General features: G+C 41.8%; 2 protein-coding genes across 3 annotated transcripts in view; one reads left to right on the top strand and one right to left on the bottom strand.

Annotated features, from left to right (window-relative positions):
* Positions 1 to 567: 567 nt before the first annotated feature.
* On the top strand, positions 568 to 5510 carry LOC139933694 (uncharacterized). Of its 2 annotated transcripts, none has more exons than XM_071927877.2 (2): positions 568 to 671; positions 2960 to 5510. In XM_071927877.2, exons 1-2 carry the CDS (start codon positions 666 to 668, stop codon positions 4256 to 4258), a joined length of 1305 nt encoding a protein of 434 aa, XP_071783978.2. In that variant the 5' UTR covers positions 568 to 665; the 3' UTR covers positions 4259 to 5510. The 2 variants fall into 2 exon arrangements, with proteins under 2 accessions (XP_071783978.2, XP_078141547.1); XM_078285421.1 differs by lacking the exon at positions 568 to 671 and adding an exon at positions 2034 to 2070.
* A 573-nt stretch (positions 5511 to 6083) lies between these two features.
* hmcn2 (hemicentin 2) overlaps positions 6084 to 13812 on the bottom strand; it is a 45507-nt gene continuing 37778 nt past the window's right edge. Inside the window, exons 68-81 of the mRNA XM_071927794.2 lie at positions 13193 to 13345; positions 12444 to 12581; positions 11496 to 11617; positions 11148 to 11388; positions 10958 to 11017; positions 10713 to 10832; positions 10372 to 10506; positions 10040 to 10159; positions 9519 to 9644; positions 8975 to 9103; positions 8574 to 8867; positions 8109 to 8228; positions 7891 to 8017; positions 6084 to 7750 (exon numbers count right to left, since the gene is read on the bottom strand). Coding sequence (XP_071783895.2) covers positions 7372 to 7750; positions 7891 to 8017; positions 8109 to 8228; positions 8574 to 8867; positions 8975 to 9103; positions 9519 to 9644; positions 10040 to 10159; positions 10372 to 10506; positions 10713 to 10832; positions 10958 to 11017; positions 11148 to 11388; positions 11496 to 11617; positions 12444 to 12581; positions 13193 to 13345 — 2264 coding nt within the window. The 3' untranslated portion in view covers positions 6084 to 7371. The remainder of the gene's footprint in view (positions 7751 to 7890; positions 8018 to 8108; positions 8229 to 8573; positions 8868 to 8974; positions 9104 to 9518; positions 9645 to 10039; positions 10160 to 10371; positions 10507 to 10712; positions 10833 to 10957; positions 11018 to 11147; positions 11389 to 11495; positions 11618 to 12443; positions 12582 to 13192; positions 13346 to 13812) is intronic.

Raw genomic sequence — 13812 nt, 5'->3', positions numbered from 1 at the left:
GAGACAAAAGCCCTCTCGCCGTGCTCTTGGCTGATCCTCAAGTTTACTATCAATCGCATTGCAAATGCTGGCCAGGCAGAATCTTTTCATCCTAGTTTGAATACACATATGCTCAGTCATTGCTATTCAAATTTGTTTTGATACAGCACTCACTGGAAAGTGCACTGGGAGGTGAGCCATTAGCTAAACATGGCCTGTGAACTGGACTGAAATGGCAATGAGTGAGAGACCCACATCTTTTTATTTTTTTATTTTTTTATTTTTTTATTTAACCTTTATTTAACCAGGCAGGTCAATTAAGAACAAATTCTTATTTACAATGACGGCCTAGCAAGAGGACAAAAGGACCTCTCGAAGGGTAAAGGGAAAAGGAAAAAAAAAAAAATCATCACACATCTGTCTAGTCCATACACATATGTGTATGGACTAGACAGTAATTTATATGCATTGCATGTAAGAACCTTTTCAACAGTTTCTAAGAATAATCAGATGGATATTTGGCCATGTCATGGCATGCTATGACACGGAGAGCCTTTCTGAGGTGTTGGATAAATACGAAGAAATCAATGTTTCAACACAAGGGCACATCTTGAGCTGTTTCACTTTCGCAACTGTAGGGCAAACACGTTCCTTCTCTGCTCTGCAAATACATTAGGACAGGATCAATGAAGGTGAGTACAATATTTAAGCTGTCTCTATAGCATTGTTGATTATATTGTATTGGCATAACGGCTGTGGACAATATAATGACATGGCTAATATTGTTGAGAATCTAAGAGCACATTCTAAGAGAATCCGAGATGGCTGCACCTCTCAGGCTCTGATGTATTCATGTCAGAATATATTAGTGTAAATGCTGTCTATATTTAAGGGCCAGTTTAGTCAGAAATGCTTCAACATAATAAAATATGTCTTAAAATATCTCTCAGAGATTAATTGAAGGTGTCTAACTAAACATAAAATGAGTGCTTTCTAAAGATTAACCATATCCAGACATTGATATTAATGATTTGACAAAGAAATCAGTCTCAAGTCAGTGCAGTACAGAGTTTGATAGGTGTTGTATAAAGAGGATAAGCTTACACACAATACTGAAGTGGAACAAAAGACTGATGTGGTGACTCTGGAGCCAAGACAACTGATGCACTATTCAAAAAAACAAACCAAACTGGATGGGTGCTGTTTTGAAAAAACCCCACTTTTTTTTTTTTTTTTTACAGTTGCGGTTATTGTGCAATGCAGTTGCATAATGAATCTAAATTACCTTAGATGACCCTTGGATGGCTTGTAGGAGAGATTTTGCTTCTGCCTCACTGTGTAAAGTCAGCTTAATATTAAGAGTTATTGAAATTAGTCACAACCATGGGCGTAGGAAGCACGGGGGACAGGGGGGACATGTCCTCTCCAATATTAAAATATGATTAAAATGTCCCCCTCAAAAAATAAACCACGACATTGTGTTAGTTTGCCTCCGCATTGAAAAATCAACCGCGGGACTTTTATTTTGAGAAGCCTTTGACTTCGTGCAATGTGGAATGAAGTTGAATGAAGTATCTCCATAAGAAAAAAGTGCGCCACAAGAAATAGACTTGATAGGGCTTCTTATCGGTGAGGAGCAGACAGCAGCCAAGGCAGCGCTCCAAACTGCAGCCAAAAACAAAGCTGCATAGATCATGTGAAGAGGTGTCACTCTGGCCCTAAATTAAATATCTTGTAATTACGTGTTCTGCTCTGCAATATTAAAATCATTTCACTGACGTTTTGGCCCGCAAATGCAGATTGTAAAGAATATAATGGCTTACATTCTGATGCAGGCCTCTGTGGGCAAAACGAAATGGAATGATATTAACTGTGTAGAAAAAATAAATAGCCTACATTTATATTATGAGCAGAGTGATGCCTCTTTACTTGATCTGATGGAGCAGAGCAGTCAGCGAGCACAGGGCCGTTAAAGTGTCAATCATGATGAAGAAATTCATGGTAATCAAACGGCAAGATGTCCAATCCACACTACTGGTCAGGTGCCGATAGAGAGAGAAAAGAAAAAAGAGGATGTGCAGCAAATGAAAGGTATGATATTGCGCCAAGGAGGAATAAATGTGTAAAAAGTTATATAAAGCTATATGACTGTCAACAGCAAAAGGTCAATAGCTTTGTTGCCACTGCTTCCAAAAAGCAGACATCTGTCCGTCAGTTATGTAAAGACAATACTTTGTCTATTTGCCTCAGTGTCCTGTATGCTTGTAAGTATGTAATCTTTCTCTGATATTATTACAGCACTATATTTTTGTCTGTGCTGATTTTTAAAATGGCAAGGTAGGTTAGGCCTAGTTGTTTTGCAGCTAAACTTAAACTTAATTCTTCACCATATTGGATGGCTTGCATATTGTCTGAAACGTTTCTTTGCATGGCTCATTATCCTACCGTAATGGAACAGGTACTGTGCTGACTTTTTATATGTACTTTATAATTAACATCTTTTCAAGCTAAAGCCAGCCAGTGTTGTAGCAGGGCTTGGAGAAAAAACACACTCGGCTCTTTAAAAGGACCAGTGCACCGCAAAAACTAAATGACTAGAAACCAGATAATATCAGTGCAGTTAGTTGGAAGGAAAATACAACTACATAAAACACTGTAATTCCAAGACGGAAATTATTATTATTGTTATTGTATTATTATTAATGAGAAACAGGCGAAACTAGATAGATTGGCTGAAAGCCTGCTGTAACCAACACATACACCTGAGTCATTCTTTCTTTATTTTCAGATAGCCTTTTTAAAAGTTACTAGAAATCAGTATTGCAGAGCTGTTTTTTGAAAAATGTTCCTCCTGTGGAGCATGCCCCCGGACCCCAGTAGTCAAATTTGTCCCCCCTAATGGCCAACTGCTTCCTATGCCCATGGTCACAACAAACACTGGAATCTAATTCAGTTTCTCTTTTTTTCCATGATTACGTAGGTGTTGAATCACTTGAGTTGGATTCAAATGAAGAAGAAGTGGAAATGGGCATTTCTTGCACTGACACTTACCGTTGCTTCATCCATATACATTACATGGCCATCTCTAGACACCTCCATAACACCATGCTCAGCACTTTTAAGCGAGCAAACCATAACACCAATTATAAATACCAATCATTTGATGGTTTCTGCCTACAAAGACCACAGGTTTAAAGGCATAACTCGGATCATTGGCATAATGAAGAGAGATCAACTCCAACCACTTTACTGCATTTTCTGTTGTCATCATAGCTGCTCCAAAGGATATCTGGCACATATTGATATGCACAGTGATCATTTTGGATACCCGTTTGCGACCACAGATGTGCTGTGCAGGAGTCAGCCTCTGAGGAACGCCACGCATGTCACTATCTCGACACACGCTGACATCTTGGAAAACCAGCACCAGAGCTTCCTCCCCATCCGAAACAAAGAGAGTGCGGCATCGTTCCCTTACACCTTCACTGTATGCGTCTCTAACCTGTTTGGCGGGTACAACAATGTGCTTCAGTTTGTCCAAACCATGGAGATGTACAAGCTGCTGGGTGTGCAGAGAGTGGTGATCTACAACACCAGCTGCGGTCCAGAGCTGGAGCGTGTGCTGCTGAACTACAAGGACGAGGGCATACTGGAGATAGTTCAGTGGCCCATCGACCACTTCCTCAACCCGTCTAAAGGCTGGAATTTCCCAGAACATCCAGGGGATCTCCATTACTACGGGCAGCTTGTCACTCTGAACGAATGCATCTATAGAAACATGTACCGGTCTAAGTATTTGCTGCTTAATGACATAGACGAAATCATCATGCCTTACAAACATGTCAATCTGCAGCTAATGATGGAAAATCTGGAGCAGGGGCACCCTGGAGTTGCCATCTTTGTCGTCACGAACCATATCTTCCCCAAAACCCAGTTTGATGACAGCGGCAGATTCAAGCTGGCGCAGTGGCAAAGCATCCCGGGGATAAACATCCTGGAGCACATATACAGAGAACCGTTAAAGGAAGGTGTCTTCAACCCTTCCAAGCTGATCATCAACCCTAGAGAGGTAGAGCAGACGTCGGTCCACAGCGTCCTGAAGACATGGGCGTGGACCGTCACTGTGGATCCTGCTCTGTGTAGGATCGTGCATGTCAGAGTGCCTTTACAGGGGAGCCTCACTAAAGATCAGCTGCATGTGGACAAGAGGCTCTGGGACTTTGACCTGGTTTCGAAGGTTGACGATGTTTTACGAAAAGCAGGATTATTGATGTCTTAACATGTTTCTTTTTACGTCGTCCTAAGCTGTTTTTATAACTCCAATGTGCAAAAAATGACCTCCAAAAGTGTCATGTTTATAGCATCTGTCTGTATGTCTACATGTACTGTGAATGTTTTTTCTAGAATCTTAAAGCTACTTTCTATCTGAAACTTTTTGTCAGTTCATTTGTATTCAGTAAGTTCAAGAGACCCTATTTTACTGTATTGCTGCAGTAAAAGTAAAAGTAGGAGTAAAAGTACTGGTGATAGTAGCAGCAGTAGAAGGAGGACGAATAAGAAGAAAGATAATATAAAGAATATGAAGACAGATGTGAATGTGAATAATACATATGGAAGTAGTTTTCCAGCACTATCTCTGCAATGGTAAACAGTTTTTGAAATGACTGAATTAAAAGAACTGGACCAATACTGAAGAAAATAAATAAAATATAACAAAAATGCAACATGACATATTTGTTGCTGTTGCGGCTGACTATCCACTGTAGGCCTACATAGTTGTTACTGTTCACCCAGCACATCTAAAATCTAAGATGGTAAACAGTATGAAATGTGAACATGTGGTTTACAATGCGGGTAACACGTTAGAATACGTTGGGATAAAAATGATCTTGTCACAACAAATGTCTTTTAACAGCATAGGTGTCTATAGGCCCCCTTCTGCAGATGACACTTCCTATAATCAACTCACAGAAGTCTTGAAAGAGTGCAATCTCAACAAAGAATTATTACTTATGGGTGATTTCAATGTGAACTGGGAGGATACATCTAAGAGGAAAAAACTCTTAGATTGTACCATACCATTTTGCCACACTGCATTTGGGCAATCAGCTTTCTCTGTAAAAGCCACAAAGCGGAACACCCTGCCTGACGGTGTGAGGAGCTGCAGCTCTATCAGCACTTTCAAAACCAACTTAAAAAGTCTGTTAAAAGCTGCTCAGCTCTGTACTATTCTATCTTATGGTCTTCATGACTTGCGTTTTTTTTGACAAGCATACATTTGTGATGCGCTTTTGTGTGTAGTTTTGTATTTTGTGTCTTGTGTGTTCTTTTTTGTATAACTTTGTATGTTGTTTTTACTCTGTACTGTTTGTTATTGTGCTGTTTCTTTGCTTTGACCTGCCAAGGGACTACAGATGCGAATTAGCTTGCAGCTATAATCTGGTACGGTGCATCAAATGGTGACATTTATGTTTGAACTGTACATTGTCCCTTTTAAATAAATAAATAAAAATAAGTATGTGGAGCCACAAGATGAGAATCACAACAGAACAAGAAAGAGACTATTTTAGGTTTCCTGTAAGTTGATAAAATAATAATCAGTCAAAGTAAGCTGGGGTAAGAATGACCTAAAAGATTATTTATGCAAGCAACAGTGAAGATCAACAAATATTATACTTATGTATCTAATATTTTCACTATTAGAAATGCAGCTGCTCTGCAAATGATTTTAGGATTAGTGTTCAGAAAATGTCTCGCATATTAATGTTGAGTCCAGATTGCTGTGCCAGAACTGGTAGTTTTGTATGCTCCCTCGTGGGTTTATAATAAATGGTTGCAGTAATATTGTTTGTCAGCTGCACAGAAAACACAATTGTGAAAATGTTGTTTGTGAAATACTGCGGCAGGTTCTGCATCAGGGCACAATCAAGATAAATTAGGATTATGATAGGCCTATAACTTACACAACAAAAAAACAAGCCAGTGTGTTTGTTGTCCGTTTTATTTCTAGATAGATTAGACAGTACATCCATTCTCAGCAACACTGAACCGTTTCATTATATGTACAAGAATAGAGCAAACATTTCTGCAGTTTTTGTGGGTCTTCTGTGGTTTTCACAGAATTACATCCTGTGAAGTATCTACACTTCCTGTTTCAGTTAGAGATAAAAAGTTAGAAGTTGATTTACTTTGCTGTATATCGGATATTCCAAACGGTGAAATGAGAACACTAGAATGTTGTGAATAAAGTAATGAATTCAGGAAAGACAGGGCATTTTGTCTGCTCCAGCCACTTAAGGCCAATGCCACACTGCAGAGTCAAATAAGTGCAATCAAACTCTGCTTCACTGAAACTGGGCTGAGTTGGCGGTTAAAGTTGTTTCTCGTAACACCAGCAGTTGCATCACTGCTTCAGTGAAGCCAGTGGCATCAACTCAAAGACACAAGTACATTCAGAATAGCACCTTTCAATTTTTTTCACATGATAAAAAATATTTAAAAGAAAAGAATACAAAAACACTTTAGATAGATAGATGAAACACTATCACGCCTGTTATGTTTTCACAACATAAATAGCTGCAAGCCACTGTTACAAAGTGAAATCATCGCAGGTTTCTCGTTGCAATGACAGCAGAACCTCATTAATTCAAACCCTCTGTGACTGGAGGTTGTTTGAATCGATGAAATGTCTAGATGACTTAAATAAATTAAAATACTGGGGGAAAACACATATGCTGCACATGTATGTCAAAACATTGTATGATTTAATTTGCACTTGGAAGTATTCTAATTGCATGTGAAAATACAGAGAATTTCCAACTATGGACTTTCATATATGAGGAAATCTGTCTGAGAAATCCGCCATTTGAAAATGTTGACAGCCACTCTTACAAAATGATAAATAGCAAAACATTAAAGCAAGTTATGGTACTTTTTGAAGGCTAGTAAATAAGTTCAGTGCTTGGCTGACATACTGCATCCTCTGTATTTGACAAATACTGATTTCAAAGATGAGCAGTGTTCTGGAAATGAACACAACTCAAATGTTGTTCTGTTTGGTTAATCAGTTCAGTTCAGATGTCTCAGATAGATGAGGCTCTGCTGTGAAATTAATTCAACCAAACCTGTTAAAGGCAATATTCTCTTTTTTAAGAATACGGTCTTTTCTTTTACAAAACTGTTCCCACAACTTCATTTCAGTCACAGTTCAGGGTGCACATCTCCATGAAATCCATTGAAAAATGACGATTTGCCTTATCTTGTGATTTATTAGAGCGTCTTGGCATGGCCTATTGTTTCCCAGGCGTCCAGGCGTTGGGGAATTGCCTTGGTGGGCGAGAGGCGTCCAGAGGCCAGTAAGGGGCAGAGTCAGCTGTAAAACAGCATATGGGCTCAGTAGGGGTATGTGGAGATGGAGATGTAGATGATGAAGATGCTCTGGTAGGTGATGCGGCCCTGCACCGACAGGGTGGTGGCCTGCACCTTGAGCCGCACCAGTCCCGATCTGTCCAGGGCCCGCAGGGTGAAGATGATGCCCCTGCCCGCCTCGTCCCTGATGCCAAACACCTGGCCCATCACCCCGCTCTCCCCTTCCTGCTCGAGGATGGTGAAGGACGTGCGTTCCTGCAGGACCCCTGACTCGGAGAACGCCGACAGTCGTACCACGTTGTGATTGGCTGGAATGCCGAAGGGGAGAGTGAGCAGCTTGTACTGCAGGAGCAGCGGAGAGCCTCCTGCGGTGCAGTCCAGAGAGCAGGGCCGATAGCACGTCCTGTTAAAGGTTGACAGGAAACCGCAGTGTCACCCACACATCATGAATACTGCAGCACTACAGGAGCATGCAGCTACATCCTATGCATCTTTTCCTTCTTTAAAAATCACTGTACAGTACTTTTAAGCCAAGCAATTTACCCTGGGCTTCCTCCCCTCTGATAGGATGCAGGGCAGGGTGTATCCAGGCACTGGTATCCCCCGCGGGTATTAAAGCACATCTGGTTGTGTCCACACTGGATGCCTTGTACTGCACACTCATCTATGTCTAGAGGCAGAGGGAGAGGGTAGGATGTCTTAGCTGTAACAATGTAAAGGGAGGATGAAACAATTAAAATACAGTCTAGTGATATTCTTACCTTTACAGCTCCTGCCATTGGGTAAGAGCTGGTAACCCGGGGGACAGAGGCACTGGAAACTGCCAATGGTGTTTCGGCACTCATGTTGGCATGGCTTTCTCAGCAGACACTCGTCCACATCTGTTTAGAGAACAACAGCATGAGGAGGTAAGCGAGACACTCAAGGAAACAACCGGGTATTTGATTTGCATTCTAGATGCACACAGAGAAGCGTGGATGAGTGAAAAAAAAGAGCGGGGTGAAAACTCATCCCCGGTTCATAGCTTCCCACCTAAATCACATAGTTTTAGATTGTTGGTGAACCAGTTATACAGTAAAAAATGAGACTTTATTTGTTATTCATGTCAGCCGTGTCTGACTTTTACATATTTAGCTATCTCCGCTGTCAACAGACCATAACCTGATAAGAAATAATAGCCTTGTAATGTTAAAAGAGAGACTGGATAAGTTTTGATAAGCACTCACCAACACACGTGCCGTCCCTGTTAGTGTATCCCACAGGACAGCTCTGCCTGGTGATGCGGGACACTCCGTGGGTACGGGACAGGATGGGCCTGCCTAGAGACGACACCAGTTGTGGGCGGAGTCTGCCTCTGACGCGGGTCCCATTGCTGAAGGTCTGGCCTCTCTCTAATCCGGCACAAGAGCGCCCGTCCCCGAGCAGCACAGTCCCGGGGGGGCACATGCACCTAAAGCTGCCGGGCACGTTGCGGCACTGGTGGGCACAAGGGCTCGGCGTCTGAAGGCACTCATCGATGTCTGGAAGGCAAAACGAGACTCGAACTGTAATTTTCCTTTCCCATGTGTGGCGAATTTGAATTTCATAGGTGCAGTACAGTGTATTATGAGACAGACGGGTGTCCTACCCAGACAGGGGAGGCCTACTCCCTGGGACCGGTAGCCTCTGGGACAAACACAGCCGTAACCTCCGATGGTGTTCTGACAGATCTGCGTGTAGCGACACATGTGACTTCCATCCTGGCACTCGTCAATATCTGAAAAATATTCAGCATGTTGGCGACAACGCATCTAAGAATCTTGCACAAAACATAATATTGCATTTGTTCATCAAATTTTGTGCTATGTGTAGCTTTTTTATAGACCTAGATATCATCACACCAGTCACACCAACAGATCTCACACCAGTGGAATTGCTAGTGCTAGTGTTTCTCAAAATTCAGACCACATTACCATAAACCCTGTTGCTTACACCAGGTGATTTAACTGATTAGCAGTATTTGGTTTGAATGAAAACCTGCATACTATCAGCCCTCCATGGCACATCCATTGCCCATCGCTGTATTAATGTCTCAAAATGAATGTGGTAATGATGTATTGATGGTAAAATGCTGCATGTAGTATCTTTAAAGAGATAAGGTGGATAAGAAATCAGGTATGACAGCCACTAACCCGTGCAGGCTCCATTCTCTGCTTTGGTCATGCCAGCTGGACAACTGTCGAAACACTGGTATCCTCCCTCTGTGTTACGGCACTGCTGGTGACCCGGGCACACGTTTCTCATGCACTCATTGATGTCTGCAAATGGACAACCAATAGAACTGTTATCGATTGTCTTTTATCCCCTGTCAACTAGGTGGCAAAGTGTGGTCCAACAACAGCAGAATTTTAATGACTAAGACATGGTTACTACACAATATAATTCCATGATTTATTAATGGCTAATTTCCATAGACCACATTTGTCAGCAGTTATGTTCAGATGTTTTGTTTTTTTCTTTGAATAACTAATTTGAATGCCCAGGTCTTATTTTTTCTGTCTAAATCTAACACTAAAAACTCACATAGCCAGGAAATTTGCATGTTTTGTTAGCATTTCTTCACAGGTTCAAAAAGATACAGGCCTCGATTTGAAAATTTACATTTCATGACTTTTGCAGGTTCTTTATAACCAATGCAAGTTAGTGGACTGACCAATGCAGCGGTGTCCTGAGAGCTGGTATCCAGGGTGGCAGATGCAGCGGTAGGAGCCCAGGGTGTTGAGACACTGATGCTGGCACGGGGAGAGAGAGGACTCTTGGCACTCATCCACATCTGAAACACATCATTGACAGATCAAGCTTCATCGATCTACACGAGGCACCAAATTTATAAGATAAGAGATAAGATGAAACTTTATTGACCCCTGTGGGGAGATTAGGTCGTTTCAGAAGGGAAAGGGAAATAGAGTATCAGCCCACAACTAGAACATAAAAGTTGTTATGCATCTATACAAAGTGTTGAGCTTAACAACTTAACAGGCTTGCCTTCACAGCTGGTTCCCATGGCGCTGGGCTTAAATCCTGGGCCACACTTGGCCTGGCAGCGGTACGTGCCCACTGTGTTGACACACTGCTGGTTGTAGTGGCACATGTGGGAGCCTTGGGCACACTCATCGATATCTGCAGCGTGAGACATAACTGTGAGGCCAAAAGCAAGATTCACATCTTCATACAGCTGGGAATTAGCGTGGAGGAAACAAGGACGAGAGCATAAAGACAGCTGGAAGTATGCCATTTACACAGTATCTTTTCATTTTCTTTTCTCTTTTCTACTGAATGAGGACATGTAGATATAAATGCCTTTGTATGTACGTGTTTTGTCTGACCTTGGCATGTGTTGGACTCAGTGGAGATGGTGAAGCCAGAAGGACAGGCACAGGAAAAGCCTCCCATGATGTTGTTGCACGAGTGAGAGCAGGGAGACTGGAGTGCACACTCATCCTCATCTGATAATGATAACACATTTTATAATAAGTGATAAAACAGCTCTATTCATGATTCTCTTCATGATCTTTAAAGTGAAAATGTTGCCAAAAGATAGAAGAAACAGACAAAAAGGGAGGAAGCCTACCAGCACAGTAGGAGGCTGTGTCCAGAATGAAACCTTTGGGGCATGTTTCTCCATTACCATCTACAAACAAAGACAACTATGTTCAGTCGGTTTATTAGCTGTTTCAACATCCACATCCAACATATCCTGTGCTCTAGTGATAGTGAATGGTTAAGTCAGTAAACTGGTAGATCATTTTCCCCGCCCAGACCTGGTATGAGAAGGCCGGCAGTGATGTGGACGTCCAAACTGAGAGTAAACATGTTGTAGACGCTATTCATCCCGGAGACCTTCAGCAGCTGGAGCAAGGGCCCCTGGCGCTCCTCCTGGTCCTCGTAAATAATGGTGTGGTTACAGCGCAGCACCATGGGGCTTCCTCCTCTGTGGTGGGCCTGGGATGACCACGAGTACAGCTGCCCTTGGCCTGTCTGCACGTACGACTCATCAAACTCCTGCAGGGTAGAGATTGCAATCAGGTCAGAGAAGCTGAGGAGGAGTTATCTGAGCAACAACTTCTTCGGTGAGATTTTGTTTGAGGTAATGACAACCGTAAACACACCTGCAGACTCAGATGAGAAGTTGATAATGAAGGAGGGACAAATCCATTAATTACGATGTCAATTAGTAAAGCTCCCTCAGAATCCAGGCCTCTGGCAACGTGGGTCAAACGAAGGATCTCCCCTGGTTGAAAATAGAAACAAAAAAAACAGATAAATCATCACTCATTTACAATTACAGGAGAACATGTTGAAACTGTTGAGAAAAGGGTTGCCTCCATTTTTGAACTCATATGTTAATGCAGAGCAATGCCATCTGCTGGTTATTTTGTAAACTACAAAAGCAAAGGAGCATTCCTGAAGAGAGTCAATGGTTATAGATAAAGGAATACACCAAATTTTTGGGAGTTTGGATGATAACACAGACACCAAAATCATTCATGTGTCCCTGGAACACATGGATCATTTGCTCTGGTACTCTATTAAAACACCATAGAATGCACTATGTTGAGTGATAGTTGACCAGCATTATCTCAAAAGTGAGAAAATGAGAACTTGCAGCAGCTCTAAAGCTAAATGGTAAGTAATCTTAAACGATATGTGGTCAAGTCTGGCAGATTTGTGAAGAAGAATGGTAAAATATACATGAAATATGACCTAAAATAACACGCTGTTTTGAACTACCAGAGACTACTTTCCCTGTTTCCATGGGAAGTTAAGGTGGTGGGTGATGGGAGACTGTGTACAGCTAAAAATCACTGCCCAGTGGATGAATATGTGGCTGCTCACCTGAAATAGTTCCAAAAATAAACCTGGTTACATCAGCTATATTAAATAGTTAAATATATAGTTAAATTTATGAATCTACAGACCATATAACATAAACCACTACCAACTTTATTATTACTAAAACTCAGTCTTCTTAACTCAGATAATGCTGCTATCAGTCAACATTTATCATTATTCTGCAGGATGTTATGTGTGAAAATTGATGTGGGTGTAGTGCTGACCGGTCTCAAACTCCAGCTGAGACTCCTGTCTGAACTGGCCCTGGGTGAAGGAGTAGCCGTTCCTGGCTGCTCCGCTCTGCAGCACGGTGGTCCAGTAGATGGGAGCAAACACAGACACCAGCACCCGCAGCAAGGGACCTGCAACAGAACAGCATCAGAGCTCCACGCCTCTCACAGTACCATAGAGAGACACGCTGTCTACGCAATATTAGGACCATATCTCAAATACTGCAACCCCTTCTGCACAATTCATGCCCCAAGTTGTCTCAAGTCTTTTAAAAGTCCCCCGTCCATTCCCTCTCCTTTTGCCTGAAGTGAATTTAGTGAGTGGAATCACTAACAGATCATAGCTTTCACCTGGATTCACCTTGTCAGTCTATTCAAGGATGTAGTGGTAAATTAAAGGCGGTTAAACTGTAAAACCATCGGTTAAACCATCAGTTTTATACTACTTGTATGATGTATACTATAAATTTAAGTCTGAAAGATTAATATCAGTCTAAAAAGGTGGATAAACTGAGGTTAAACTGAGGATGGGTTTACCCTCCACTCCCAGAGTCTATTTCAAAGAAAGAGTGCACTGTCCTAATATTTTGTACACTCAATTTATATACACAATACACTAGCCTCAGACCGAAAACTGTTTTATAAAAAGAAGCGGCGGAATTACTTGGAAACCTTTCTTTTCCAGACAAAATGTATACAGGGTAGAGATATCGACTTGGGTGGTATAAGTTGTGTATACTCACCCACACTGGGAGGGATGTTGTCCAGGTGTGCCTGCAGAGTGCTGGTCCCCTCTTCCATATTGTCTGTAATGTTGGCCTCCAGGAAGGACACACCAAACTCCCTCTCATTCACCATGCCTATCAGGCTGCCCCTGGCCTTGCGGGGAGCCTCACCTTTCACCACCAAGCACAAAGAGACAGGGAAGTGGTCAGCATAGTCACTTATTGCGTTTACATGCACTTGAATATTATTAGTCACAATATCCAGGTTTTCCATTTTTGAGTTGGCACATATGCAGTAAATGCCATATCCCATCCCATTCTTCAATAATACCAATAAGCCCATGTCTTTATTATGGGAAATATATCAAGGTACTGAGGCATGTAAACATCAGTATTTGTGGTCTGTGTAAGCTGTTTCCAAGGTAACATTCAGAATATTCTGTTCATTCATGTATACAAGGGCATTTGGTGCCACACAGGATGTGGCGATGCATATAAATAGCTCATCCTTAATTTGACCTTGCACAGGATATGAGCTCGTATCCGTAATGCGCTGCACTGATTATGAAACCCTGAGGCAATGACATGAACATATTATCAACGTCTGTCTGAAGTGAAGAAAGACAGACACAAAGTCG

This window comes from Centroberyx gerrardi, chromosome 8 (genome assembly GCF_048128805.1).
Source record: "Centroberyx gerrardi isolate f3 chromosome 8, fCenGer3.hap1.cur.20231027, whole genome shotgun sequence".
In the NCBI taxonomy this organism is placed as follows: domain Eukaryota; kingdom Metazoa; phylum Chordata; class Actinopteri; order Beryciformes; family Berycidae; genus Centroberyx; species Centroberyx gerrardi.
Note: the sequence above shows the minus strand (reverse complement) of the source record. Positions and strands in the feature narration are given on the sequence as shown.